Source organism: Ruditapes philippinarum, unplaced genomic scaffold, assembly GCF_026571515.1.
Source record: "Ruditapes philippinarum isolate M1 unplaced genomic scaffold, ASM2657151v2 ctg11493_1_1_1_1, whole genome shotgun sequence".
NCBI classification, from domain to species: Eukaryota; Metazoa; Mollusca; class Bivalvia; order Venerida; family Veneridae; genus Ruditapes; species Ruditapes philippinarum.
In genome coordinates, this window is record NW_026857944.1 from 1,972 (window position 1) to 29,800 (window position 27,829).

The 27,829-nt window shown below is 31.9% G+C and overlaps 1 protein-coding gene across 1 annotated transcript; it reads right to left on the reverse strand.

Moving 5' to 3' along the window:
- Positions 1 to 6,387: 6,387 nt before the first annotated feature.
- Positions 6,388 to 21,443, reverse strand: LOC132751563 (estrogen-related receptor gamma-like; the record flags this gene model as incomplete). Its single annotated transcript, XM_060741737.1, is given in 2 exon segments — positions 6,388 to 7,154; positions 21,381 to 21,443. A coding segment is annotated over 1 exon segment (506 nt), but the record flags the coding sequence as incomplete, so codon positions are not given.
- Positions 21,444 to 27,829: the final 6,386 nt, after the last annotated feature.

The following is a 27,829-nucleotide window of genomic DNA, read 5'->3' on the forward strand; positions in this document are numbered from 1 at the left end:
GATATCCTTAAAGTCAGAGCATTTTCTTTGTTCATTAGCAATTTCAGGCAGTTCATCCTCAATATCTGAGACAGTCATTATTGGTATATCATGATATTCAAACTTAATCTCAGTTAATGTTTGACAATTGGGGTTGGTAGAATTTTCAGTAACCATGACATTACAATCAGTATCATTGTTGCTGAAAACTGGACATTCAGAATTGTTGTCATTGACTTTATCATGAATTCCATAATGACTACTGTTGGGTTTTGAGTGGTTAGTTTCATAAATGATTGTATTTATGCTTTGTACAGTTTTAGTTTGTGCATCAGAAATTACTGTTTTCTCACTATTTGGTTGGTTCATATTTGCATGTACTTTTTCGTAATCAATCCTAGAAAGAGCATCTGCGTTGGCATTTTTACATCCAGGTTTATGAACAACGTCAAAATCATATGCTTGTAAGTCAATGCACCATCGGCTAAATTTACCTGATGGTTCTTTTTTCTTAGCTAGCCATTTTAAAGCATGATTATCAGTGTATATAGTAAAATGTCTATTTGTGAGGTAATGTTTGTACGCATTTATGCCAGAAACTATAGCTAAGCATTCTTTCTCATAGGTGTCCCATTTTTTCTCATCAGGTTTTAAAGAACGACCCCCATAACAGATAACATATTCACGGCCATTATCATCTTTTTGGCCAAGTATGAATGATATGGCAGAACCACTAGCATCAGTTGATAGAATGAATTCTTTTTCCATATTAGGGAATCTTATGATTGGAGGAGACAGAAGTGCATGTTTCAAGGTATCAAAAGCATTTTGACATTCAATGGTCCAATCATTTTTAGAAAACTTTTCTTTTATTTCTTTTTTAAGAAGGGCATTTAATGGAACACAAATTTTGCCAAAGTTTTTAACAAAACGACGGTAATAGTTGCATAATCCAATAAATCCTCTTAAAGATTTTTTTGTTGTAGGGACAGGGTAATTTTCAATTTTCTCTGTGTTTGATGGGTCCACCTGGACTCCTTTAGCCGAAAGAATATGTCCTAGAAACATGACTTGATCTACTCCAAATTGACATTTAGAAGGTTTGAGCGTTAAATTTGCTTCTCTTAGCCTTTGGAAAACTTCAGTTAAATGTTGTAAGTGAGTTTCAAAATCTTTAGAAAATACTAAAATGTCATCAATATATACTAGAACATATTTCCAATTTAGGCCTTTTAACACATGAGTCATCAGCAGCTGAAAACTCATTGGTGCATTACGTAGTCCGAAGGGCATCCTAAGGAATTCAAATACACCTTCATGAGTGACAAATGCTGATTTTTCACGAGAGTCAGGGTCAAGTTCCATTTGAAAATATGCAGAGTTTAAGTCAAGGGTGGAAAATATTGTTGGTTTACTTTCTCCTAATGAGTCAAAGACATCTTCAAGTCTTGGAAGGGGCTGAGAAATAGGTTTTGTAATTTGATTTAATTTGCGATAGTCAACAGCGAATCTCCATGTATTGTCCTTTTTCTTAACAAGGACAACAGGGGAATTCCAGACACTAGTTGACCTTTGGACTAATCTGGCATTGACAAGCTCGTTAGTTTGTCGTTCAATTTCTGAACGCTTTTCAGGATTTTGTCTGTAAGGTGCTGACCTTACAGGCACAGCATCAGGAAAAGTATCAATTTTATGAGTGCACCTATCTGTTTTACCAATATTATCTAAGGAAGTTGAGAAAACATTCTTGTTTTTAAATAGTAGGCTTTTGAGTTTTTCTTTTTGATGTTGAGACAAATTTTTGTTATCTATTTCGAAGTTGATATTATCATTGAAATCTGTCATACTATGTTTAGTATCTTCTAAGTTGGTGCTTGAAATATTGATATTGCTATTTGTTGTACATAGATTGTCATCAAAAGAAAGCACATTATTTTCATTGACAATATGAACATTTGCAAGGATGCCAGATTTTGATAAATAAATATCTTCATTTGTTGGGTTTGCCAATTTCATGATAGTTTTATGATTTTCTGTTGTTACCAAACAGCGGGCACCTACAATATTTATTCCTTGTAAATTTTCTGAAGGGTCTAATAAAATTGTTTCATTTTTGTTGCCTTTAGAGACTCTTACATTGATAACTGCCTCTGAGTTTGCTTTAATAACTTGTGGTTTGATACATCTAGCATAGCCTTGCTTTGTATCTTGTATCATTGCCACGGACACATCTAAACTAGTAAACCTTACAAAATTATGCTGAAAGTCTACTACACATTTATAATGCATCATGAAATCTATGCCAATGATAATTGGATGATGGAGTTCTTTAATGATTATGAATTCTTGTTCAAAGACCATGCCAGCAATTTTCAAAGGTAGTTTAATTGCACCTTGTACTCTATGTAATTCTCCTCCTACACCCTTAACAAGCTGAATTTTAGATGAGCAAATATAATTTTCAAAATCTGGAACAAGTTTTTCTAAAAGAGCCTTTTGAATGCAACTTATACTTGCACCAGTATCTACTAAAGCTGGAATTTTTCTGCCTTTGATTTCAACATGCATTGTGTTTTTTATTATTGATTCTGTTAAACAGACAACAGTTTCAGAAATATCATTAGCACTTTGGGTATTTTCAGTCTTTGGCATATCTACATTTTTAGAATAGGTAGGCAGGGTGTCCATACAAGAGGTTTCACTGTAGGATTTATTTATAAAACTTTGATTTGTTATGTTGGGACTTTTTTCTAAAGAATCAGTGTTAGTAAGGATTGCAGGCGATGGTTGCTCATTTTCTTTTTGTGAATTTTGATTCCTAGCAAAATTTGAAGTATGTAAAATGTTAGATTGTGAAGTTTTATCATCTGTTTTTGAAGTTTGTATAGCAACATTTTTTGAGTTACAAATTTGAGGATTTTTATGAAAAATAGTTTTAGAATTAGCACATTTTGTATCAGATTTTGTTTTGTTTCCTACTTTAATAGCACTGTTACTTTTATATTGTGTTTTTAGATCTGACGTTTTGTTCTTATTGACATTTTTATGTTTATTAGATATGTGCCTGCCTGTAAATGAATCACAGACAGGGGCGAATCCCTATTGTGAACCATATTGTTCATCTTTAGCCCTTTGCCAACAGCATTGATACAAATGGCCTTGTTTAAAACAGTAATTACAAGTTAAATCTTTTGCCTTGCAAGTATTAAATGAATGTTTCCTACCTTCTCCGCAGCGGGAACATCCTTCTTGATGTCTGTTGGGTTGATTCCTAAATGGGGTAGGATGAGCTGTTGTTGGCTGTTGGTGTCTTGAAGGCACATGATGTCTTGGCCTTTGTTCAGCTGTCCAAGTTGGAGCAGGGGATTGTTCATGTTTTGTTTCTAATTTCGCAATTTTGTCCATTAACGAATTGATTTGACCGAACAGTACATCTGTAAACGCAGATGCTGCTTGTATAGGTGTAGTGCTGGCCAAAGTACGTTCTGCCAGGTAGGCGGCTTTCCTTACACTTTCCACAGTACTTAAATTCTGTGGCATCACAATTTGCCTTATTTCTGTTTTTAATCCTCTTAATGCGATAGACACTACAAGCGATTCTGGATAAGATTTTCTGTTTGTTGCTTTTAAGAGTCTTGTGAAATAATTAGACGTAGATTCATTTGATTTCTGTTGCAGTTCCATCAAGGCTAGGTCAGATTCTAGACCATCACAGCCATTGAACCGATTTTCGAGCTGTGAAATTAATGCGTCATAGTCACTTTTCGTAGCACTGTCTATTGATTCGTAAAATGCCAAGGCATGTTCTGTTAAAAAGAACTGTATCATTTTGGCCTTAGTGTCATCATCAAGTTGTAAAATGTCAGCATAACTATTATACTGGTCCACCCATTGAAGAACACTATTGCCTGGCTGACCATTAAATTTCGGCATATCCACTTTGTGAGCCATGTTGTTGACTGTTGTTGATGGTGTAGATGAAATAAAACTAATGTCACTTATAAAACTTAAATTTAAATTGGACTCACTATATGATGAGTCTGTTTCAGCAGATTGTTGTACTTGTTGTTGGTCTTGATTTTCTTGTGGTGATGATGTTTCCTGTTTTGGTGCTGACCTCAAGTAATAATGAGAATTCTGTGGATTGCTCATTGATTCGAACCACTTTTCTCCGCCAGTTTATTACACCTTGTGGGGCTGTCTCTTTTTGTTGTATATTAATGGTGGTGAATATATATTTTCGTTCCCTGTGTCTCACTGTATAATTAAGACAATGGTTAAAAAATAATAAAATCACAATTTAAATAACTTTTATTTATGCAGTCAAAGTTGGAATATCTATATAATATACATGTATTTAAGAACATAATTATAATACAATTACAGATGCATTTCATGTACCAATATCATAAGTAGTACCTTATTGTAGCATTTATATAAAAGTATTAACATGCCCTTAATACAAATAAAACAAATATTAAAGAAACATTTAAAACATAATATGAAATCTCTAAATTGTTTTTGGGGAATTAGCTTTAATATGAAAATAAATAATGTTTTGGGGAATTAGAATTACATTGAGCATTCACTCGCATGTGAGAAGAACCAAAGGATAAAATCAATGAGCTTTTTAAATTCCTAATTATCAAAAGTTTTTAGCTATTTACATAACTTTCAAAGTTATAAAAATACTTATTAAAATTACAGTTAAATAACATTTTCATAGCTAAATTAAACATGTACAACAATATTACATAAAACAGTATTTACAAACATTATGCTCAGAAACCAATAAAAACTTAATACAAAAATAATAGTAGTAAATGTAAAAGACACATACCTGTATAATTAAGACAATGGTTAAAAAATAATAAAATCACAATTTAAATAACTTTTATTTATGCAGTCAAAGTTGGAATATGACTGCATTATGTTGTGTCCTTTCTTATATACAGGTTGGTCCTACCAATATTTGGTCCTGAAGGGATGAGATTTTTATCACATAAGATCTAACAAAAGAAATAAAATAATTATAACACTTAAACAAAGATAAGCTGGAAATGATAGTGTGATTTTGACTATCATTACCTTTTTTTATTCTTGCCTAAGGTTGATAAGGAAATTATCATTAACAATCAATAAAAGAGACAGGAAAATAAGATTTATATTTTTACTACAAGTGTCAGCTTATGTGTCAAATCAAAAAGAGTTCTTTTCAAAATAGTTTTATGTCTTAAGGGTTAATTGGAGGAAATGATCTTTATCAAAAAGTATACTTCCAAAGTTTGAAATCTCAGCATTACAAAAACACAGTTGAAATAAATAAGTCAAAATATCATAGGTGTACAAATATATGAAATATAAAATTGCAAAATGATAAGGAAATTATCATTAACAATCAATAAAAGAGACAGGAAAATAAGATTTATATTTTTACTACAAGTGTCAGCTTATGTGTCAAATCAAAAAGAGTTCTTTTCAAAATAGTTTTATGTCTTAAGGGTTAATTGGAGGAAATGATCTTTATCAAAAAGTATACTTCCAAAGTTTGAAATCTCAGCATTACAAAAACACAGTTGAAATAAATAAGTCAAAATATCATAGGTGTACAAATATATGAAATATAAAATTGCAAAATGAAATATAAAATATACATAATTAAAACAACTAATGTAATGTTATGTAATATAAAACATGGGGTGAAATTATTGCTTCATAACAAAAGCTTCAATACGCCCACAGTACAGGTTGATGTGCCAACATTGTTGTGCCTCACAGAATGGAATTTAAGAAGCTGATTATGATAAGGGAGTATCATTAGCATATTTGTTGCTGTACACTATTTGATCAATGTTTATCATTAAATTTATCACATTCGAAAAAAAACAAAAAACAGAAAATAGTAAAGACCAATCATTATCGTTCAGCTCGTTTAAAAAAATGAAGTTGGTAAGTGGTTAAACCTTCACATTCTTGTTCAATTGTACACAATTCTTATTTACAGGTGTGAAAATTACCTTCTGGTGCTAAAATGATATTTGTTAAGGAGATCTTTTTTACTGCTTCAATGAAATAAAAACTTACACGTTCAAGGACAAGACCCAGCTACTAAATTCGCTTTCACAATAGGAGAAAAATGCATCTTATAATTATTTAAGACCAACATAATTGATTACTATTTGTTTTGTCTCACACGACCATGATGACCAACAAAATATTGATCAGACCTGCTTGATCAATTTTCTCATATACACTTTATAACCAATTTCATTTCAGAAGGTACAAGTTCAAATACTTTACTTTTTTTTTTTGGCAAATAATATATACCATCTAACATTCTTATCTTTGACAATGAAAACACAAATTTGCATGACATTTTTTGCATTATTAAGAATGTAAGAACACTAACCTTGTATTGTTCGTTTGAAGAAAGCTTTGCATGCTTCACATGAAGAAACACCATAATGAAATCCTGAGGCTATGTCTCCACAAACTAGGCAGAGTTTTTTCTGTCCATCTGTAACTTCTATTTCATAGTTCGTGTTGCTAGGGCAGTATTCCAATTTGGTGTACTGATGGTGGTTTGATTCTACACTACATGGGGACACTTCCCCGCTACTATCTCCGCTGTCCCCTGTGTACCCACTGTCAACATCAATGTGGTCAACTGCATATGAAAACACATGACTTCCAAAGTCAAGCTTTCCATCATCCAAACTGCTTGGTGACAAGTCTCCACTATCGAAATTGTCTAAACTATCATCTGGGAATGATCTATCTGAACCAAGATCATCATTTCCAGTATAGTCACTGAAGAGATCGCGTCCGAATCCTTCATCAAAGTTGGGTTGAGTGCAATGACTTAAGCTTAACGGACTTGAAGGCTCGCACTTTATTCCTATAGACACATCCATCTGGACGACCTTGTTTATTGTTATCTACTGGGATACCGTAGAGACAAAATGGTGACTGTTGTCGAGTGTTACGATCTTAGCAGGAAGGCGGCAAGTATTTTAGGCTTTGGTGTAATAGTTTTATATCAATTTAGCAAAAATGCCCTTTTAAGATTTAGAGGTATGCTTATCTGGTATGTGTTCTTGTTTCTTGCTGTCTTTGGTGGTCTTTATTTCTTGAATGTGCTTTATTCTTTTTAGTCTTGTTTATTTAGTAGAAACCTGCAAGTAAAATAACATTTTCATTAGCTACATATACCTTTATACAAGATCTGCAGCAAAAAATATCCAATTTTTTTACTCTGGAAAGCGTGATCAATCAGACAGAATTGCCAAGAAAAGCGGAAAGAGAAGCGGCCCTGATTTGATCAATGCTGCTGTGACACTTTCTCCATTCAAGCTTCTGATTAATACAGATTGTTTGTCAATATGTCATCTAAATGCAAGCGAAACTGCCATAGATTCATCTTAGACACAGTGGTATGAACAGCCGGATTTTACACGATTTTGTACTTGAAATCAACTGAAATCAAACAATGAAACAATAACCGGCCCTTGATAAAGTACATTGATTGCAATTTGTGCATGTCTGCTCAAGTATGTTTGCTTTTTAAATCAGTGTGATTTATAGGGAAACATATCCTGTGGATTAGTTTTTGTTGGTATTGCACTGCATGTCTTAGGGATCTGGTTTTTCACTATTTTATCAAAATGATTTTAGGCAAAAGAGATGAGAAATATATATTATACTTATCTCTAAAGAAATTTCGCTCAATTTTCTAAGACTAAAGACAAGTACTATACTGAGAAGATGCGCATGTAAGTCTATATACACACTGTTCAATACATTTAATGAAATATATTAGTTTGATTAATCCAAATGAGGGAAATTATGTAACAAATACTTTTCACTACAACTTTTTTATTTTTCTTGGAAATGTTGGCAAAAAAATTCTTCAATTTAGATTGCATAATAACCACAAAGCTAAAGAGTTACATGATATATTTTCCTTTTTTGCTCAACAAAACAACAGACTCAGCGGAAAATGAACAATATATAATTAAAAAGCTTGTGACAAGTACATAAAAATGTACTAAATCACATCATAATTATATGTATATGGTGTACATTATACATGTCATCCTTCATGACAATTTTAGGTCATCCGGCGCAATGAATAATGGCAAGATTTAAGGCAGACCATATTCAGCGGAAGCTGTCATTACATATACAAGAATCATTTTCATTAAAATGTAGTTAATTCATTTTGTGGTTGCTCTGTTTTAATTAAAGCTGAATTAAGCAATGAAAACTCATTAATGTTGTCTGTCGGGATTAATTAAATCAGAGAAGTTGCTCATGTATAATCTAGTAACTGTAGCAAAAAAAAAAATACCTAATTCTTTAAACTTATACATATTGTATGACTAAATAGTAAATTCATTTAACACCTGTAACTCTTTCTATAGCATAAATGCATTAAAAAAACTATTTATTTGCACATCTTTATGTTTTTCAATTAAGAAAAACTAGTACCACTGTTTTTGGTAGGGTAACCATCTAGAATTTTAATGGAACTTTCTGGCATAAGTAAGTTATACATAGATATCAAACATTAACATGAATACAATAGAGCACATAGAAGGTATTACTGTCTGTTTCTCCATCTTACTCATGATTACCTCCCTTTAAAATAGTGCAATTTTACAGAGAAACAGTTTTTTACCTGATATATCCAGATGGCTTAAGAATAGTCAAAATGTTCTTCCCTAAAAACCACCATAAGACATTTTTAAAACAGTAAAGGCGTGACATCAATTAAGCCAACCCAGAACACTTATAGACTTTGTTTTTTCTATTTAGCAATAGCAATGATTTAACAAAGTCAATATTATGACCATTGTAAACAAATCTCTTTTAAACGATTAAAACAACAAAAAACACACACAATAACACTTCATCCTTACATTCTTATTTGTTTTCTTTGAAAGGTTACTTTTTTCCTAACTGCAACTGACATGCTATGTTTAAATCCAATACTTCCCAGTAGTGAAATTCTTGTTTGGGGGAAAACATTGCTAATTACATAATTAAAATGCTGCAAACAGTGGGAGAAATTGATGTTTAAATTGTAAACAACTACAGATGACAACCAATTAATGTATCAGGTTATTGTGAAATCAGCAGCAAGTAAAAGGAAAAGAACATTAAAATATTGCTCATAGTTAGAGTTTTACTACAATGCTTTTTTCCTTCACATGCTTCATAATATTTTGATGTTGACAAAAAGTTAAAAATGTTGACTGCATTTTAAAAAAAATAAGCTGGAAATTTTGTTCTTCAATGAAAACAACCCTTAGCCATTACTTTTTTTTTAGAAAGGATGTAGGTCAAAAACATATTTTCATATGCATTAAAGGGAGGTAATATAAAAAAATAACTTATTGGTGAAAAGATCTCTTAAAACATCCTTATTCTGGCAAAATTATATGCAAAACTATCCAAATTTGAAACGTCTAGTGCTATTCTAATACATTGCCATCTGAAAGAAAATACTGTGTTTTATTTTTAGATGGTTGACAATAATGCGCAGTAATAATGGTGGCAATTTTAACCAAGTAACTATCAGAAGTTGTGACTTTAATCCCTTTTCTAACTCATCTTTCTATTTTTAACTGCCTTTTTTTTGGCTTAAGAAATTAGCTCCTAAGGCCAAAACATATTCCATTTAATATCATCCTTAAACAACTTAAGACTGCAAATCTGACCAAAAAAAAAAAACAACGTTACAATATGTGACACTGAGTTGACATCTGTTCCCTCACATTATTCTTCCTTCATCAAAATAAAATTGTTAGCTTTTACAAATATTACTTCTTTCATTTGTACACGTAAGGTCAGAGGCACTGTGGATTTTCTACAATGCGTCATACTATTTCCCTCCATTTTTGTTATATCCTGTGTGTCAATATTGTCCGAACACTTAAGGCCTTTCAAACAATCCTACAGTGAATAATAACAACAGTTTTGTTATAATAATCAAGTATTTGAACAAGTTCAGCTTTTATAAAACAGTCAATGAGACCTGAAAGCCTGAAAAATACCAAAGATACATACAATCTGATTAAAAATACATTCCTTTCAAATCTATATATTATAACCTTTTACACAATAAACCTTTGACATAGACTCAATGACACTATTACCTTAATATTGGACCTGTCTGATATTAGTATAAGGGATTTTGAAATCAAAATGTTAAGATCTGGCAGTCAAGTGGCAAGATTCTGGTCAAAGTGACTGCACAACCCTTAGACTCGGCCGAATTCTTGTTCCTATACTTACTAGCGGGTCACTAATATGCTCACTGGGCAGCAAGGACTTTAAAAATAATAACTCAAAAGTCCCTGTGAGGTAAAAAGTTAACACTTTAATAATAAGAAGCTCCTTATGAAAGAATCAATAGCAGACAAAGGAGCAAGTTTAAGAAGACAAGTGTTCTTAAATCTGCTGTTTCAAGTATACATTACACTGTTAAAAGCTGATGTTGATAATAAGTTTAGCTTGAAGAAAGCATGAAGTGACAGTGGTCTAGACTTTGATGGATGAAGCTGCACATTAAAGCTGGGCTTGAGACTGTCACAGTCTATAGTTATAGTCAGCCTGTTAAAACACAGGCCAATCCTAACTGTAATGCAATCCTCTTTCTTTTTGTTATAACATTGATCCATTGATCAAGTTTTTAGCTATTGATCTCTTGATCAATAGATATAATTAAGTTCTTGTACACTTACAAAAGAAAAAGCTTACTTAATGATTATCAATTTTTAAGTCTACTAATGATAGTGCTGTGAAATTTAATACACAAAACTAAACATAAACGCGTCACAGAAAGAAGAAGATGAACTTGACAGCTAAAAAGTTTACCATTTACTAGTTTGCTATCAGAATTGTTCTTATTTTACTTTGCTTTTATTTTGTCTTAGTAAATAGAATTGCCATAAAATATAACCACAACAGAATCAGAAATACTTAATATTAAAGCTTAATGTAAAACAAAATCCTGCACCACAAAATACTTGACTATACCTTTTTCATCCAGAAAATAATCATTGCACATCAAAATGCATTAAAATCAGTACATTATCCAAATCTGTATCATGATTATTAAATAATTCATGACAATTAACTGGAAAACCATGAAAGACACTTATGAAGAACTCTATAATTTCTAATACTGATCATTTTACACTTTCATTCACGTTATTTCAACTAATTATATCTCAATGTATATGGTAGATTTAAACTACAAAATAAAATTCCCATATATATGAGACCAGGAAATAAAGCTGTGAAGCATTTTCATAAGGAGATAGCACTTGCTTTTTCTGCTCTTTCAATTTTAAAAAGATTTAATAAATTGTAGAAAGATCTGAATAAAAATTTGTTTTGATACTTGTCACGGTCAGATAAAAACGGTAACTGAATGAGCTGCTTCCAAGCATAACAATTTATGATTTAACCTACGCTTTAAACTTTCATTTTGTTGTAACTTTTAAAAAGCCTCTCATCCATAACATACAGATCAGTAAATTTTACATTACCCCTTTTTCAGTAAACAAACAGTTTGAAAAGTTCACCAATACAACAGGATTCATTCTCAATAAAATTTTCACTAGGACTTTAATATAGTAAAAAAGGAGTGTCTATAAACCAGTACAGTTAATTTGTACATGCGGCTAACTCATGTATACTGCCATTATAACTGACATACACGTGGTTAAACACCACTACCTAGCATGCTTAATTGTCAAACAATGCTCCATATTTAAAATAAGAAATATAATGTATAAATATGATATACATACACATTCTCTGCAGTTATTTTCCATAAACCACTACTATGTCCCTTAACCATGGAATGATCCATATAATACTATTAACAATAAGTCAGAATTTAAACCCTGGTAAATAAGGTTTAATCTCTGATAATGGTTTCAGACCATAATTTCTTGTCTACGTTTTAAACCAAGCCACGTGGACTTTCTTACTACAGAACAAAGATTATTGACCAAGTACACAAATTATATTGGAAAAAAACTTTCTTTTTTATTCTTAATTTGAAATAATTTTTAAACTCAAAAGACAAAAAGGCATATTTACAAATAAAAATATCAACTTACTGTTATTGTTGGGAAAAAAAATTCTCAAAAGCACTTAAAAATATATTTAATTCCAGTAAAAATCCTTTGTTTGCTATGTAATTTTTACACAAGACACAAAGCACATGTACCACTACTATTCCTGCCACATGTTCAATACAGTACAAACAGCTCTATCAAACCACAAACTTCTCCTCTGCTTGCTAAGTCACAAGTGAACATTTACCGATAGTTCGACAGTTATCAACTACTAGACTATATACCCAGGTAACAACGTACTAACTATTAAACTCTGCCGTCAAATATAACTTACCAGGAAATAAATATTATTATATATTATCATCCAGAGAAAATAGTAACATTAAATAGTTTTGCAAGACAACACTTAAACACTGTTGTAAAGATTGTTCGTTTAGCGGAAATCATGAATGAGAGGTAAGCGACACTTCAACTGACAAAATACTACACTTATATTTCATATTATAATTCAAAACCAGCAAGTTTAAGTTCACAAAAAGTTTATACGACTAGTTTTCTATACGTGCTATCAAATATAATCTTTGTTCAATTTTAGATATTGCTGATTGTGAATATTTTAATGAGTTTGCGGTTCAACTCTTTTGAAATAAAGGTTTTCTTAACACTGTCTTGTCAATACTTTGGTATATAAATAATTTTTTTCTTAGATCATTAGTTGTATTATGAAATAATTTCAATCTTCCTTTTCGCTTAAAGAGATTTAAAAGTTTAAACGTGACTTAACTGCAAACATGACTTCTCATGCTAATGAGCTGATACTTACAATCATATAGTTTAGTTATGGCACTATTTAAAATGAGCTTGGTTTGAAAAAACCTTAGAAAGCAGACCGACAAAATACTGCATGGACCGAAAACTTATGTAAACAACATTAATCGACTGTAGCTTACCCATAAATACACAAGAACAGAATTTACTCGGTGCAAGTGATTTAAAATACAAAACATATTTTTTTATTTTTTTTCTTAAGCTCTTATCAAACGCGAGTGGAATTTAGATATATTGCTTTACAATCTTTAAAATGCACAAAATGATATTTAAATTACAAATTCAAAACTAACTATCGCAACATATAATCCGAAGATAATTAAATGCTTCTTTTCTTTCAATTTGCTCACTGTTAACTGTTGCTTTTTAGTACTAACTGGCTCTTTGCAGTTTACCGAGATACAACAGTGTTGCTTCAGGCCCTACGTTTATTGAAGTATACTGTTTTATGATGATCATTAATATTAATGATGAACCAGACTACCTTATATGAAATGAAAATACAAAGTTTAAAGTAAGCAATATTATAAATAGAATAATAGCCATCGTTCAATGTTTCAAATCAAAGTGTACATTAACAAAGTCCAAAAACATTTCATAAAATTCAAAATGATGATGATATTTGACATCGTTATATGTCAGATTTGTAAATGAAGTAATAGAATAAAACTTAGTCTTTAAGATCAGTACCTTTTTTACCATTAAACTACCAGCAGCAGATGATAAGCAAATGCCAACCAACAGTACAGAGCCAGGCCAGTTGACATAATATCTGCGCTTTCAGATCAGGCTGTACCCGCTGTTGACCACTCAATGTCAGTATTTTGACATTATTAAAACCTGAAGAATGTACAATGGACAGTTCAGAATCAGAATATTCAGCCCATGACATAAATTCAGCAGTGTTAGAGGTACATTGTCATCCGTAGGACTGATCATTGTTAAAATGTTGCATTGAAACCTAAAATATTGTCTTACCAAAGGGAGCATTCAAATTTGAAATTAACCCTTACCATGCTAAATATCTTAAATGGACCATCTTCCAATGTGGACAAAACCCTTTCATATAAATATGTTCTTATATCAGTACAGATCTTAGTCTGCACTGGTCACATGGGTAAAATCTGTTAGTAGGCTAAAGGATTACACAACTAGCCAATTTGTTAAAATTTACCTTCAAGGAAGAATTTAAAGTTGGACCTACCCATAATAATTAATTATCATGTAATGCACAGATTGGAATAACCTCCTATGTATTATTATCAGCAAAATTACTTTGCAGCACTGATCTGTTACTTCTCATACTGGCAGGAGACACAATATAGCCTAAAACTTGAAGTAACAATGAAAAGTTCCACATGCAATGGCATATGGTAACATAATGTATTACCTTTCCCTTGGTGTTCATACTGAACTTAATAAAATCAGCTAGAACTCCATGTCTGTAACTCTATCATGGTTTTAATCTATCGATAATAAATCATCTGGTCTAAAATAAATATAAAGTTTCTTTCCCTCAAAAATGAGAAGTCTGTAATGACACATGGGAAAATTGTATATAAATAAATCCTCGAGAAATATTCTTTTTTACTATTGCTGAAACTGATGTAGTTCAAGACAAAACAATCATCAACATTCACCTTATCAACACATAGACAATATAATTTCTTGTTCTTTAAACTCTTACAATTTGAATTCCAGATTTGACCATTTGTCAATGTTTGTGAACAATTCAAAAATACTGAAGAAGATAATTCAAAAATACTGAAGAAGATAAAAATGCTGATTTTTTTAAAAGCAAACTAAGCTTCATTTCAACTACTTTAAATGTATACATAATTATCTTAATGACATTTGAAGCATACCTTATTGTAATTATTCAATATTCCATATATTCCAGTCTGTCAAATCAGCACTTACTGCTTACTTGCATAAACCAAATCAATTTCTGTTTAAAAAAAAGTCGCCTGATTCTAATTTGTAACATTGTTTGAATAAACCCGATTAAAAGCTAACCAATCTTCAAATCTGTTTCAAGTCAAGGATATAATATTCATGGACAGATTTACCCAAACCTGCGTACATAAATACTTAAAAATTGAACTACGATAAATCCCCTAGCTTGCTGTATTGAAATCTTGTATTATTAAAACTGACTAATACCATTTAAGAATTTGAAACTTTTTACTGCCAATTTTACAAAAGCATAGGTTAATCACCTCCAGTCAGATCCAGACAGTAGTATTAGAGTACTAATGGTCTTAAAAATGGAAAAAAGAATTACATTTACACCCCAAAAGTAGAATCACGTGTTCAAAACGTATGTCTGAACTTTTGACTGGAATGATAAATAGTGAAAGTACAGGTTCTGTGAAATCAAACCAAAAAATCGCAGCCTGTGCTGAACACGATGTAGCCTGCCTTCTTCACTTCTGAATTAGCAGTTAGACCACTGCATGTGGAGATTTTGACATTCAATGTAGATAACAAGTTAAAACAAGCACTGTGAAAAAAACAATTTATTATGCTTGCTCAGCTCTTGCTGGCATGTTATTGAACCAGTTTTAGTGTAGCCTTAACTTACTTTTGTAAAAGAAAACCAACATGCCAAGAACTGTTAAATTCTAACCAAAGGAATTTTTCCTCAAGAAAATTTAATGAAAATCTTAATTAACCATTTAAATACATTATACAATCTGTATACAAAGAAATTCAACAACTGTAAATTTATGTAAGCAGTCCACAAAAACAGATTTCAATAATGAAGTTCAGAAACAGTTAAAACTAATATTATATTACTTTAAGATAAAGAAATAGAGAGAGAAAAAATATCCCTAAAGAAAGCCCAACACTGCAAAATTGAAAATGTTGCAGGCTCGATCGATTTAGCCCGCCCATGGACGGCACTGGAAAGTCCAAGTTACAGTCCATGGAAAGACTCTTTTCCTAACATAAGGTATCTTTATAATTTTACTTACATATTACTATTGTTATTGTTTGAATGCTTTTAAAATTCCAGCAATAATTTAACAAGATATCAGCATGACAACAATATTCAAGAATCTGTTAATATCTGAGTATCAAGCTACATCCAACAAGTTCCTGCCAACTTCTCAACAATATCCTCTGAACCTGCTGTGATTGGTTATATATAGTCTCTAGATAAATCAATGATGATCATCACTAGAAAACAGCACTTACACCTGCTCAATGCTATAAATTCCCGAACTTTTTCAGCTTAGGTATGACAAAATGGAAATGCACTTTCATTTCAATATTCCCTCACATTTCTTAACCCTACAAGCTTATACTGATACCAAATTGCCTCTCAAACCAATCTTTATCATTGTCATTATTAAAATCATTAGCTTAAACACTATCTGTTGCATCAAATCAAAAATAATTTTTGGCCTTTAGGTATGAAATATCTCAGCTTATTATTTAATATTTTGAAATTTAAGAAAGCTGCATTTAAATTTTACAACTGTATGATTACTTTACAACTATCAATATCATGAAATTTACTTTTTTTACCATATCTGATGACCAATTATCAAATTCAATTCAAAACTTTACATACCAAAACAGTTGATAAAAGGCATATATTAAAACATATCATTGATTAAATGAACTTTGGTAACATTTATTTTTTAAGATTGACAAATTAGCAGATCAGTAAGCAAATGAATCGAATTGCTATCAAGGTATTCAACTTGAAATGCTTTTGTATCTAATGTATAACATAATTATATCAATATTTCAATAAGAATAATCTATTAACATGCTGAAAAGATCCACTTCAGAACGAATATTGAAAGAATATTTTACAGCCGAGCATAAAATTATCTGATCCAAGCAGGATATATTTTTTATAAAGAATTCCCTTTAACATGAATCACTAACTCAAGGCTAAATAAGGGCTTGATAACAAATATGTTAACCATGAAAATACTTGATGATCAGGAAGAAAAGGTGAGTTGATGACCTATGCTTCAAACATGTTAAATATAACAATTAATTGGACATTCAAGGTTCAAAAGTCCTTGGAATTGTAAGGCAATTACTGCACATTATTTTTTTCCTAACGATTCACACCTGTGTCAGATTAATTGAAGCTCCTGATATTTTTATTTTTAGGAATTACATAAAACATTATAAATATCACTGTGGAAATCTTGACATTTAAAAGGCTAACTTAGTACACAAAAAAAACTTTCATCCTTTCCTAATTATCTTCATTTAGGTCTAGTCAGTTCTTTGAATTTGTTATTCAGGGTTTAAATATCAAAGTACTAAAATTTCACACAAAAATAGCAAAAAAGTGAAGGGAAGGTTCAGACTGCATATGCCATAAATACTGACCAAACTCTATACTTTTTGCAATTATGCCTGTAACAAATGCCTCAATGTCTTTTCTTTCAAATCTCCAAGACTGCAACAAGTCTGCATTTTAAAGCATGCAGTTATATATAGCCCAATACAGGTGGAAAAGTCAAGTCCACATTATTCTTAGGTCCAAAAATATTTATGTATGTTTAACCATTTTGCAGTTAATATGAAGAATAGTGGAATAATTTTCCATACCAAATAATGTGATATGTATATTTGTCAATGAATAAACAATGTGTTATTCCACAAGTTTCTTTTAAACGTAGCTTAAATATGATCCCAAGGCCAAAATCATTAACATTGATAAGTCTTAGTGAAACTGTCAAGCACAACCTTGTACTATTCAATGTCAACTTTAAGGGCAAGGGAACAAAATTTAGCTATTCTTCCTGTTCTCCTGAGCCTTATATAATTATTTATTCAAGGGGTTTAATTTCTAATTTCCAACATTAGTTTTTTGTTTAATGATACAGAAATGAACTTCATTATCAAGTTATCCATTAACCAGTTTACTCCATGCTCCCCTTATTTGGCAGATAGGTCAATAGTTGACCAGGGGGAATAAGAATATAGATGTGTTAATGACATCTTTATATGGCAATAGATTCATCTGAAAACACTGCCCTCGAGTAGGCCAAGAATTATAACAGAACTTGTCAGGACAGGGAATAGGAACTTGAAGTATGCAATCAATGTTAGACAAAGCTAGCAATCAATTTACAAGGCAGGACTCTCTATGAATGACAATAGGTATAGGCTAGATAATCAAAATAGGAAAAACAACTATAAATCATACTATAAACATTCCAGAAAATAATATAATCAACTTTTTCCTTGAATATCATTTAGATTAGCTCTGATTTACTACTATTGATATTCAAATTATATGGTATCATTTGTCTAATAATATACAGTTTGATATTTGCCTATTCAATATATCCAGTGAGAATATGGAACAGGTGATGTTCAAGCTACCAGACAAACAGGACAACATGAGGATCAAGCAGATGACATTCAGATGAAACAGGTGATGTTCAAGCTACCAGACAAACAGAACAACATGAGGATCAAGCAGGTGACATTCAGATGAAACAGGTGATGTTCAAGATACCAGACAGAACAACATGAGTATCAAGCAGGTGACATTCAGATGGAACAGGTGATGTTCAAGCTACCAGACAGAACAACATGAGTATCAAGCAGATGACATTTAGATGGAACAGGTGATGTTCAAGCTACTAGACAAACAGAACAACATGAGGATCAAGCAGATGACATTCAGATGAAACAGGTGATGTTCAAGCTACCAGACAAACAGAGCAACATGAGGATCAAGCAGATGACATTCAGATGGAACAGGTGATGTTCAAGCTACTAGACAAACAGAAACACATGATGATCAACAGGTGACATTCAGATGGAACAGGTGATGTTCAAGCTACCAGACAAACAGAACAACATGAGGATCAAGCAGGTGACATTCAGATGAAACAGGTGATGTTCAAGATACCAGACAGAACAACATGAGTATCAAGCAGGTGACATTCAGATGGAACAGGTGATGTTCAAGCTACCAGACAGAACAACATGAGTATCAAGCAGATGACATTTAGATGGAACAGGTGATGTTCAAGCTACTAGACAAACAGAACAACATGAGGATCAAGCAGATGACATTCAGATGAAACAGGTGATGTTCAAGCTACCAGACAAACAGAGCAACATGAGGATCAAGCAGATGACATTCAGATGGAACAGGTGATGTTCAAGCTACTAGACAAACAGAAACACATGATGATCAACAGGTGACATTCAGATGGAACAGGTGATGTGCAAGCTACTAGACAAACAAAACAACATGAGGATCAAGCAGGTGACATTCATATGGAACAGGTGATGTTCAAGCTACCAGACAGAACAACATGAGGATCAAGCAGATGACATTCAGATGGGACAGGTGATGTTCAAGCTACTAGACAAACAGAACAACATGATGATCAACAGGTGACATTCATATGGAACAGGTGATGTTCAAGCTACTAGACAAACAGAACAACATGAGGATCAAGCAGGTGACATTCAGATGGAACAGGTGATGTTCAAGCTACTAGACAAACAGAGCAACATGAGTATCAAGCAGATGTCATTCAGATAGAACAGGTGATGTTCAAGCTACTAGACAAACAGAACAACATGAGGATCAAGCAGATGACATTCATATGGAACAGGTGATGTTCAAGCTACTAGACAAATAGAACAACATGAGGATCAAGCAGATGACATTCATATGGAACAGGTGATGTTCAAGTTACTAGACAAATAGAACAACATGAGGATCAAGCAGATGACATTCAGATGGAACAGGTGATGTTCAAGCTACTAGATAAATAGAACAACATGAGGATCAAGCAGATGTCATTCAGATAGAACATGTGATGTTCAAGCTACTAGACAAACAGAACAACATGAGGATCAAGCAGGTGACATTCAGATGGAACACGTGATGTTCAAGCTACTAGACAAACAGAACAACATGAGGATCAAGCAGATGACATTTAGATGGAACAGGTGATGTTCAAGCTACTAGACAAACAGAGCAACATGAGTATCAAGCAGATGTCATTCAGATAGAACAGGTGATGTTCAAGCTACTAGACAAACAGAACAACATGAGGATCAAGCAGATGACATTCATATGGAACAGGTGATGTTCAAGCTACTAGACAAACAGAACAACATGAGGATCAAGCAGATGACATTCATATGGAACAGATGATGTTCAAGCTACTAGACAAACAGAACAACATGAGGATCAAGCAGATGACATTCAGATGGAACAGGTGATGTTCAAGCTACCAGACAAATAGAACAACATGAGGATCAAGCAGGTTACATTCAAATGGCACAGGTGATGTTCAAGCTACCAGACAAACAGAACAACATGATGATGAAGCAGGTGACATTCAGATAAAACAAACAGGTGACATTCAAATGGAACAGGTGATGTTCAAGCTACCAGACAAATAGAACAACATGATGATGAAGCAGGTGACATTCAGATAAAACAAACAGGTGACATTCAAATGGAACAGGTGATGTTCCAGCTACCAGACAAACAGAACATCATGAAGATCATAAAAAAAAAATAAAGATAAAAAATGATGTAAGGATGGATCTTTTTATTTTATTTTTTTAATTCTACCACCATCTAATCCTTAAACACCTTAAATGGCACTGATTAACAGTAGGCACCAGCTTTATTTTGAATAAGAGTATTAAGGACTATAAAACTCCTAGGGAGAACCTTGATGATCTAGTCTTTATGAAATCAGAACTCATCTATAACAACATTCTGAGCCTTTAATTGGCAATTATAATTGCCAAATGTTATATATTATTTAAATTCAGTTACATTTTAATTTACTTCAGTTATTGTAATTTTACAGCTTTTAACATTAAATCATTTACAATTTTTTAAATAAAGCTGTGGCAATCGATTTTGTTTTTTGGGGTTTTTTTGTTACACAAGACCAGACTGCCAAGCTCAATCCTAACTCAAAATCATAATTTCAAACTATATGGTAAAGGAACATATGCATTAGATTAGAAGATATAATTGATCAAATAACATACAATAATTAAAAACAAAAAATATAAAAGGTATCCTTTAACCTTATAAAATAAAATATCAAGACCATCAATTTCATTATGAATTTGAATGTTGAACACAAACATGTATGGGGAAATAAAGAAAAGAATATAAAGAGATCATTTCTTAAAAAACTTGAAGGAAATTTATCATTCCTTAACAAGGAATAAAAAAAATTTGTATGCTCAAACCAATTCACCTATTGCTTTGTAAGTTTACACAAGTTTTAGCTTTCAAACTGCATAATCAGTTTAATTTATGCTTACCTGGCAATTGCTAGCAATATCCAATAAGTATTTATGTTTAATGTATAATTCTCAAACACTAAATAGATAACATAAAATGCTTTCAGACTATATTTTAATTCACCTGTGATTTGACAATAGCAATATACTAAATGATCATTCCTAATGAAAATCTATACGTTAAAATATTTCTACCTTAAATGTTTTAATGTTCCATTATGAAATGAGATATTGGAATTGCACTATACAGTAGAAAAGAACCCTGGCACAGACTAGCCTGATCATGACGCATGATAAGTTTCTATAATACTAAATGACTTATTGAACTTCTTTTTTACGCACAGCGAATGAAAATTGGCACACATAGTATAGCATTTACGTTATATAAACTTACTGCTAAAATATATAACGGAGGATTTCAATACCCTCCTTATACAACCTTTATGTAAAATTCCCCTTATAACATTATACTTAAAGTCATTGGCATTATTAAGAGCTTTTTAAAGATTACAAATTCTATTTGTTCAGATATTATTCATGTTCTGCAAAAACATGAAAGAACTGAGTCCTTTCATAACATGTATTAAAAGCCGCAATTTGGCCTTCATTTTGGAATATATCATTATCTATGCAATTATATGTAAAATAACCAGTGATGAGTTGCAATTCTTTTCTCTTCCTTTAGATCAAATTAAAATGCACTTATTTTGGTTAAAACATGTCTAACATAAACTATAGCCACATTTAAAGACCATGATAATTATCATGTATTAAGAGCTATTTGTTACATAGAAAGAACCAACTCATTTTGGTATTTTTATTATCTGCTTTATGAAAACCTTTTATTAAGGGAATAAAGTACATTTAATACACCACAAAAGAACTGAATTGAAATTAATGAATTCCATAGACTAACCTGAGTTTACCAGGAGGGCAATTCATTAAGTTAAATGGAATTTGATTGGGATTATAATCAACTTTGTGTATCACATTTAAATTCTGCTTCAATAATTTAAATTCTGTTTCTTAAAATATACAGGGGTAATGTCTCCTCAATAATTAACCATACTAAAATGATAATCAGACACAACAATAAACATTAACTTTAAGTGGTCAAGACATGTGATTCGAAATAAGTAGTAAAGTAGATATAATTTGGGGTAAACAAGAGCCACAGCCAGGAGCTCAACTTTTTCTTACTTCTAAGGTCAAAATTTTAATGTACTGAAGAAAGAAAATTGCAGTATTAAGAATACTCCTAGAAAACATAGCTGTCTTAAAATAGCTGTCTTAAACAATTTCATATTTGACCTTGACAGTCAAGGTCATGACAGTCAAGGTCACATTTGAATTAATCATCATTGCCAGTTTAGTAATCGGTTTTCTTTTGTCTAAGAATGAACCAAAGCAAATGAACCAAAGCCATAAATAAATAACAAAGGTATGACAATTTGAGAAAATTTCAATTTTTTGCCCTTGAAAGTCCTCAAAGAATTCAACACATCTTTTTTATATCAAGGAAACAAGAAACTTGACTTGTCAAAGTTCGACACATGGCAGTAAACTACTGTATTGTTTATTTAAATGCCTCAGTTGATAATGTAAGATTTTCAAATTTTATATTTCTAAGCTTTTAGACCTCAGTGAAGCTCCTTTATATATAAATAGCAAGACATTTTAGATAAACATAAAATCTATAGAAAAGATTTGAATTCCATTAGAAAGCCATAGACAATGGCAACAATAATGAGTTTTAAATAATGCAAGATGATGACTAGAGCTGTACCTAGAAAGGTCAAAAGACAATTACATCATCAATTCTGCCTTTGAGGATTAATTAAGAAGCATGATAAAATCAGAAGTTTCCAATCTATACTGAGTTGAACACAGATTGTCGAAGGTATGATGCAAAATCATCATTTCATGCTGTTAAAACAGACTAAAGACCAAAATACATTTACAGAAATGTTTCCTGTATTTTAGCTTTCCGCGGAAATAAATAGAAGCAAACGTTACGTCCCCACTCCTACAATATGATTGACCAAATGCTGAATTCAGGTACATGTACATGGTTACAGGAGAAAAACCAAAATTGTCCAGAAAACTCATTCCATCCTTAACAATCTGTAGTTTTTCTAGTAATTTCTACCTAATGGTACAAATTAGAAAATCAATAGCTCTTGGCACTTTTTTTATACAGACATTTCTAAATGGCAAAGCTTTCAACATAATGTCTGATTTCATTTTTTTGCTAGTGTTGATAACAGGGGAACTTGTAGTGAAAAAGGGTACAGGTTATTATACATTATCAGTCTGTGCACACTGCACTAAATAAACTTGTCAAAATATTCAAGTCACATTTGAAACCATGTGAATTTAGTCTGATTTTATCATTGAATGAACAGGATTTGATAGTGCTTATCTGGTTTGTACATTAGCTACCAAATCTGAATAAAACCAACCAGATATCCAACTGAAAACTATATCTCTACCAATACAAACAAGCCTTATACCCCCCTTCTATACCTTCTATAGCTACTGAAACCATTGAATCATTTAGATGTCCATAAATGGGATCAATAAGAAATTTATTAGAATTTTATTGCCTGTTAACATTCAATGGAACACTTCAATTGCTGTCAATGTTACATTAGTTGTTCTCCTGGAAAATGAACAAATTACCTGTAACCACCACAGAGTTTACCATTAAAACAAAGATTAAAACCTTCACAAAAAAGACATTCTTACATATTTTAAATAAACACTAAAATGTTTTAATTACCATAACTTTTTTTATCTAACATGTGTTTCTCTTACTCGTTTTGTTTTTGTTTTATAATCCAAGTCAATATATATTTTTTCAAGGGACTCCACCATGATTTTGGTTGTCATGACTAGAAATTATATTATCAAGATTTTTATACTATTTGATGAAGGTCTTTACAAATACAACTTGTGTGCAATATTTCAAATCACTATGTCATTCTTATTTTTCACAATAATCAATTTCATTATGCTAAAAGACATCAGATAAAAAGTATTTAAACCTTTTAAACTCAAACCGGGCCATTTATCATAATGAATATCAATTTTAAATTTAATTATGACTATATTTTTATCTTTTCTTCATATTTTTCCATTGCAAGTACGTCAGTTGATCATGTAAGATTTTTAAATTTCATGTCTTTAGGCTTTTGGACCTGTACTTTCTTAAACAACGTTATTAAGGTTTAATTTTTTTTATTAAAGTCTAATTTCTACATACAAGTTGAACATCCAAAGTAACACATCCATGAACCTTCTAGATAAAGCTAAAAATGAGATTCTTCATTCAATTTCAAGTTATCATAATGCTGCTTCAGGAGTTTGTGTGAGTTTTTCTTATTTTCTTTTGTTGGTTTTAACCTTTAGCCTGCTTGCAACTTATGTAAAGAACTTTTCCAGCTTACATTATTGGAAGTTCATCCATTATTGGGATTTCATTATCAATTTGGGAATATCAAGATAAATCTAAAATTGGTCACCTAGCCTGGTCAGCACAAACATGCAGGCTGGTCTGGTGGCAAATGCTAATCACATTCTGTTTCCTGCACTGTTCATTTAAATTAAGTCAGTTGTCAGTGTAAAGGTCAAATTGCATGCTTTAGTAACCCTTTTCTTCTTTATTTTAGGCTATAACCTTTATTAACCTCACTAATCTTTATAAATACACTTATCTTAATCCATACTAATATAGTGTTCTAATCCCTGTAGAGGTCCTTGCTCAAGGCTAACATATGCTTTCACCAATGGTCAACAACCATGGATTTAAACAACCCTTACTGTGAATTATTTGTGATACAAAAGGTATGTGACTAACACCTTGTATCTAACCACTGAAAGCTTGCTTCCAAAACATGAAACAATTCGATGTACTAACTGAAGAATACCAAGCTAGCGATCCAAGGTTTGCGATGTTACACCCCAGTTACACAGAGCCATCGGTGATTGATCGGTAGTTTTTTTAGCCAACTTATGGAGTGAACCGATGACAACGTATTTATCACCGATATCACCTATTGGTCACCTGTTTTCCACCTATCAACTGCTATTGGGGAAAGATAAGTTTCATCGGTGCAAAATTACCGATTGGGATTTTTAAACACGTCTAAAATTCTCGATCGGTGAAAATATTTTAAAAATTACAGACGGCAACCTATATCACGAGATGTGCAAGCTCTTAATCACCGATATCGCCGATCGGACAAAGATAACCAAATATGAATCAACGGCCATATCTGACGGAAAGTGTTTAACCACTGATGACTAGCTATCAAACACCGATTAATCAGCGTTACGCCCGATTTAGCTCCGATTTACAAACGATAAAAACCAAAAGTATTTCAGCGACCCATTCCCGTTTGACTTTGCTGTCTGTCACCGATGGCCGTTTACACAGAAAACCAGAAATAAAATCACGCATGACAACCGATCATAAAAGCAACTAAATCTAAAACTAAATGACCGATTGGGTACCGACCGTCTGTGTAACTGGGCCCTTAGCTAACAATTCTTAGGTCCTTTAACCTTGAAGAACATAACATATTATGGTTTACCATTGCAAAGAAAAATGCCATTTCTGCAAAAAAATTGAAGAAGACAAAACAGTCGGAATTTCTTTGTAAATTAATCAACTCCTTGTAAGACAATGCCCGCATTAGTTATACACTATACCAAATTAATATGTTTGAAAAATATCATAAAACAAATAGTAAGACAAGAGGCATAATTCACTCTAACTGTCTCCTGAGGCACACTAAATTCCCATCATGTTTACTATACTTTTATTGTTCTGTGAAGTTATTTAATCAACTTAACAATCAGATGAATCAATCAGGATACTGGGAATACTCTCTCTAAAATCAGGACACACAATTGTTTCAATCAATTATCCTCTGTAATATCCACAGAAAAGAATGTATCATCAATCTAGAATATATCAAAGAGAAACTTTTAACCCTTCCTGGTTACAGACAATCTCTTATAATGCTGATGAACTCTGCTTTACCCAATAATCAGATTTTGATTTGTGTTCAAGCTACAAACTTGGTCTTTAAACTCTAAAGCATGGATCAAATGTGAGAAAATTTTATTCAATGTGAATTAGACTTTTAAACAATCTTTTTATGATACAATTTTTAGATCACAACAGCAAAGTGATGTATTAAAACACCATGGAAGCACTTAACAAGCTATTACAATTGTACCCATGATCATAAAATGCAAAAGCAAATATCCTTCTAGAGTCTTTGATCAAAGCAATATCAATCATTTCTTATCCTCAATAAATAATATGCTTTATTTCTTTGAATGCTTTCTGCAGGATGACTGCTTCCTACAGATGACTCTCCTTTAACATTTACCAAGACCAGTCAGCACTTCCTGACTGGTGCAGATTGACTCCACTTAATATCGCTGGCCTTTCAATTTAAGTACTTCACAAATCCAATTGGTTTGTTTGGTTGGTTTTTTATACAGGACTTCAATGCATTATTTGGTCGTATCTCAGTGATTGATACAACTTGAAGGCTTTCCAGAATAACTAACCAGTAGGTAAGATAACTAACCAGTAATTTCCAATTTCTCCCCGATGAAAGTCTACTTATCCAACATGATTTCCGAATCAACTGTAGGAGACAAATGACTATCCAACTCAATGTCCAAAATCAATTGTTACATAGACATTTTACTTAGTCTGAGGTTCGAATCAGCGACCCCAGAAATACAAACCTGATTTACGCACTAATGACCTTAACATGTGGACTTAAATAACAATCAAGACTGATTACATTGATCTACCAACATGATGTTGAAAATGTGTATGTATCCATGTGTACTTGTTATACAGGTACATTAATATACATTGTATATCACAAACAAATCTCCATTTTCAGACAGAACAGTCTTGATGAGCTTGCCAAAATTTACATTTACTGGATTAAATCTGTAGAATAATCACACCAGAACAAAAATTGCTATATTCATCACATTCACAGCACCCAGATATAAATCATCTTCATGCAGACTATTAAGTGCAAAGCCATGGCAAAGAATTTGATCTTTTTTTTCTTGCAGTATATAATGAAGTAGAGTTAACAGACCATATCTTTCAAAATTATGGAACTTTTTCAGGCTTTCAAGAAAATAATAAACCATATTCATACAATGTTGTATTATCAAAACATTGGTTTACTGAATGTAGGAAATGTTCATAATCTAAAAATTCAATTTAACAATCCATTAAATAACACTATGTATGGCAGAACAAAAAAGAATGGAAAATTGCCCTGAGGGATCAAAAACTATTTTCATAGCCACTCATCCTGCAAGACCTGAATTAAAGTGGGAGCATCTTGCCGTGCTGCAATATCTCTGTGTTAATATGAATGGAGGAGCTAAGCAATTGTTTTAATTCCTGCTTGTTAATACCTTTGACTTAATGTAAATATCATGCTATACAGATTTAATGTGTTATGTTTTAATATAAAACTTTCAACCCTCTATTATTTTCTTCTTTAGAACTATTTTCTTCCTTAGAAGAAAAATCAAAAGGCTGAATTTTTAATAACTTTAAACATAAGAAAAGAACCTAATTTATAGGTCTT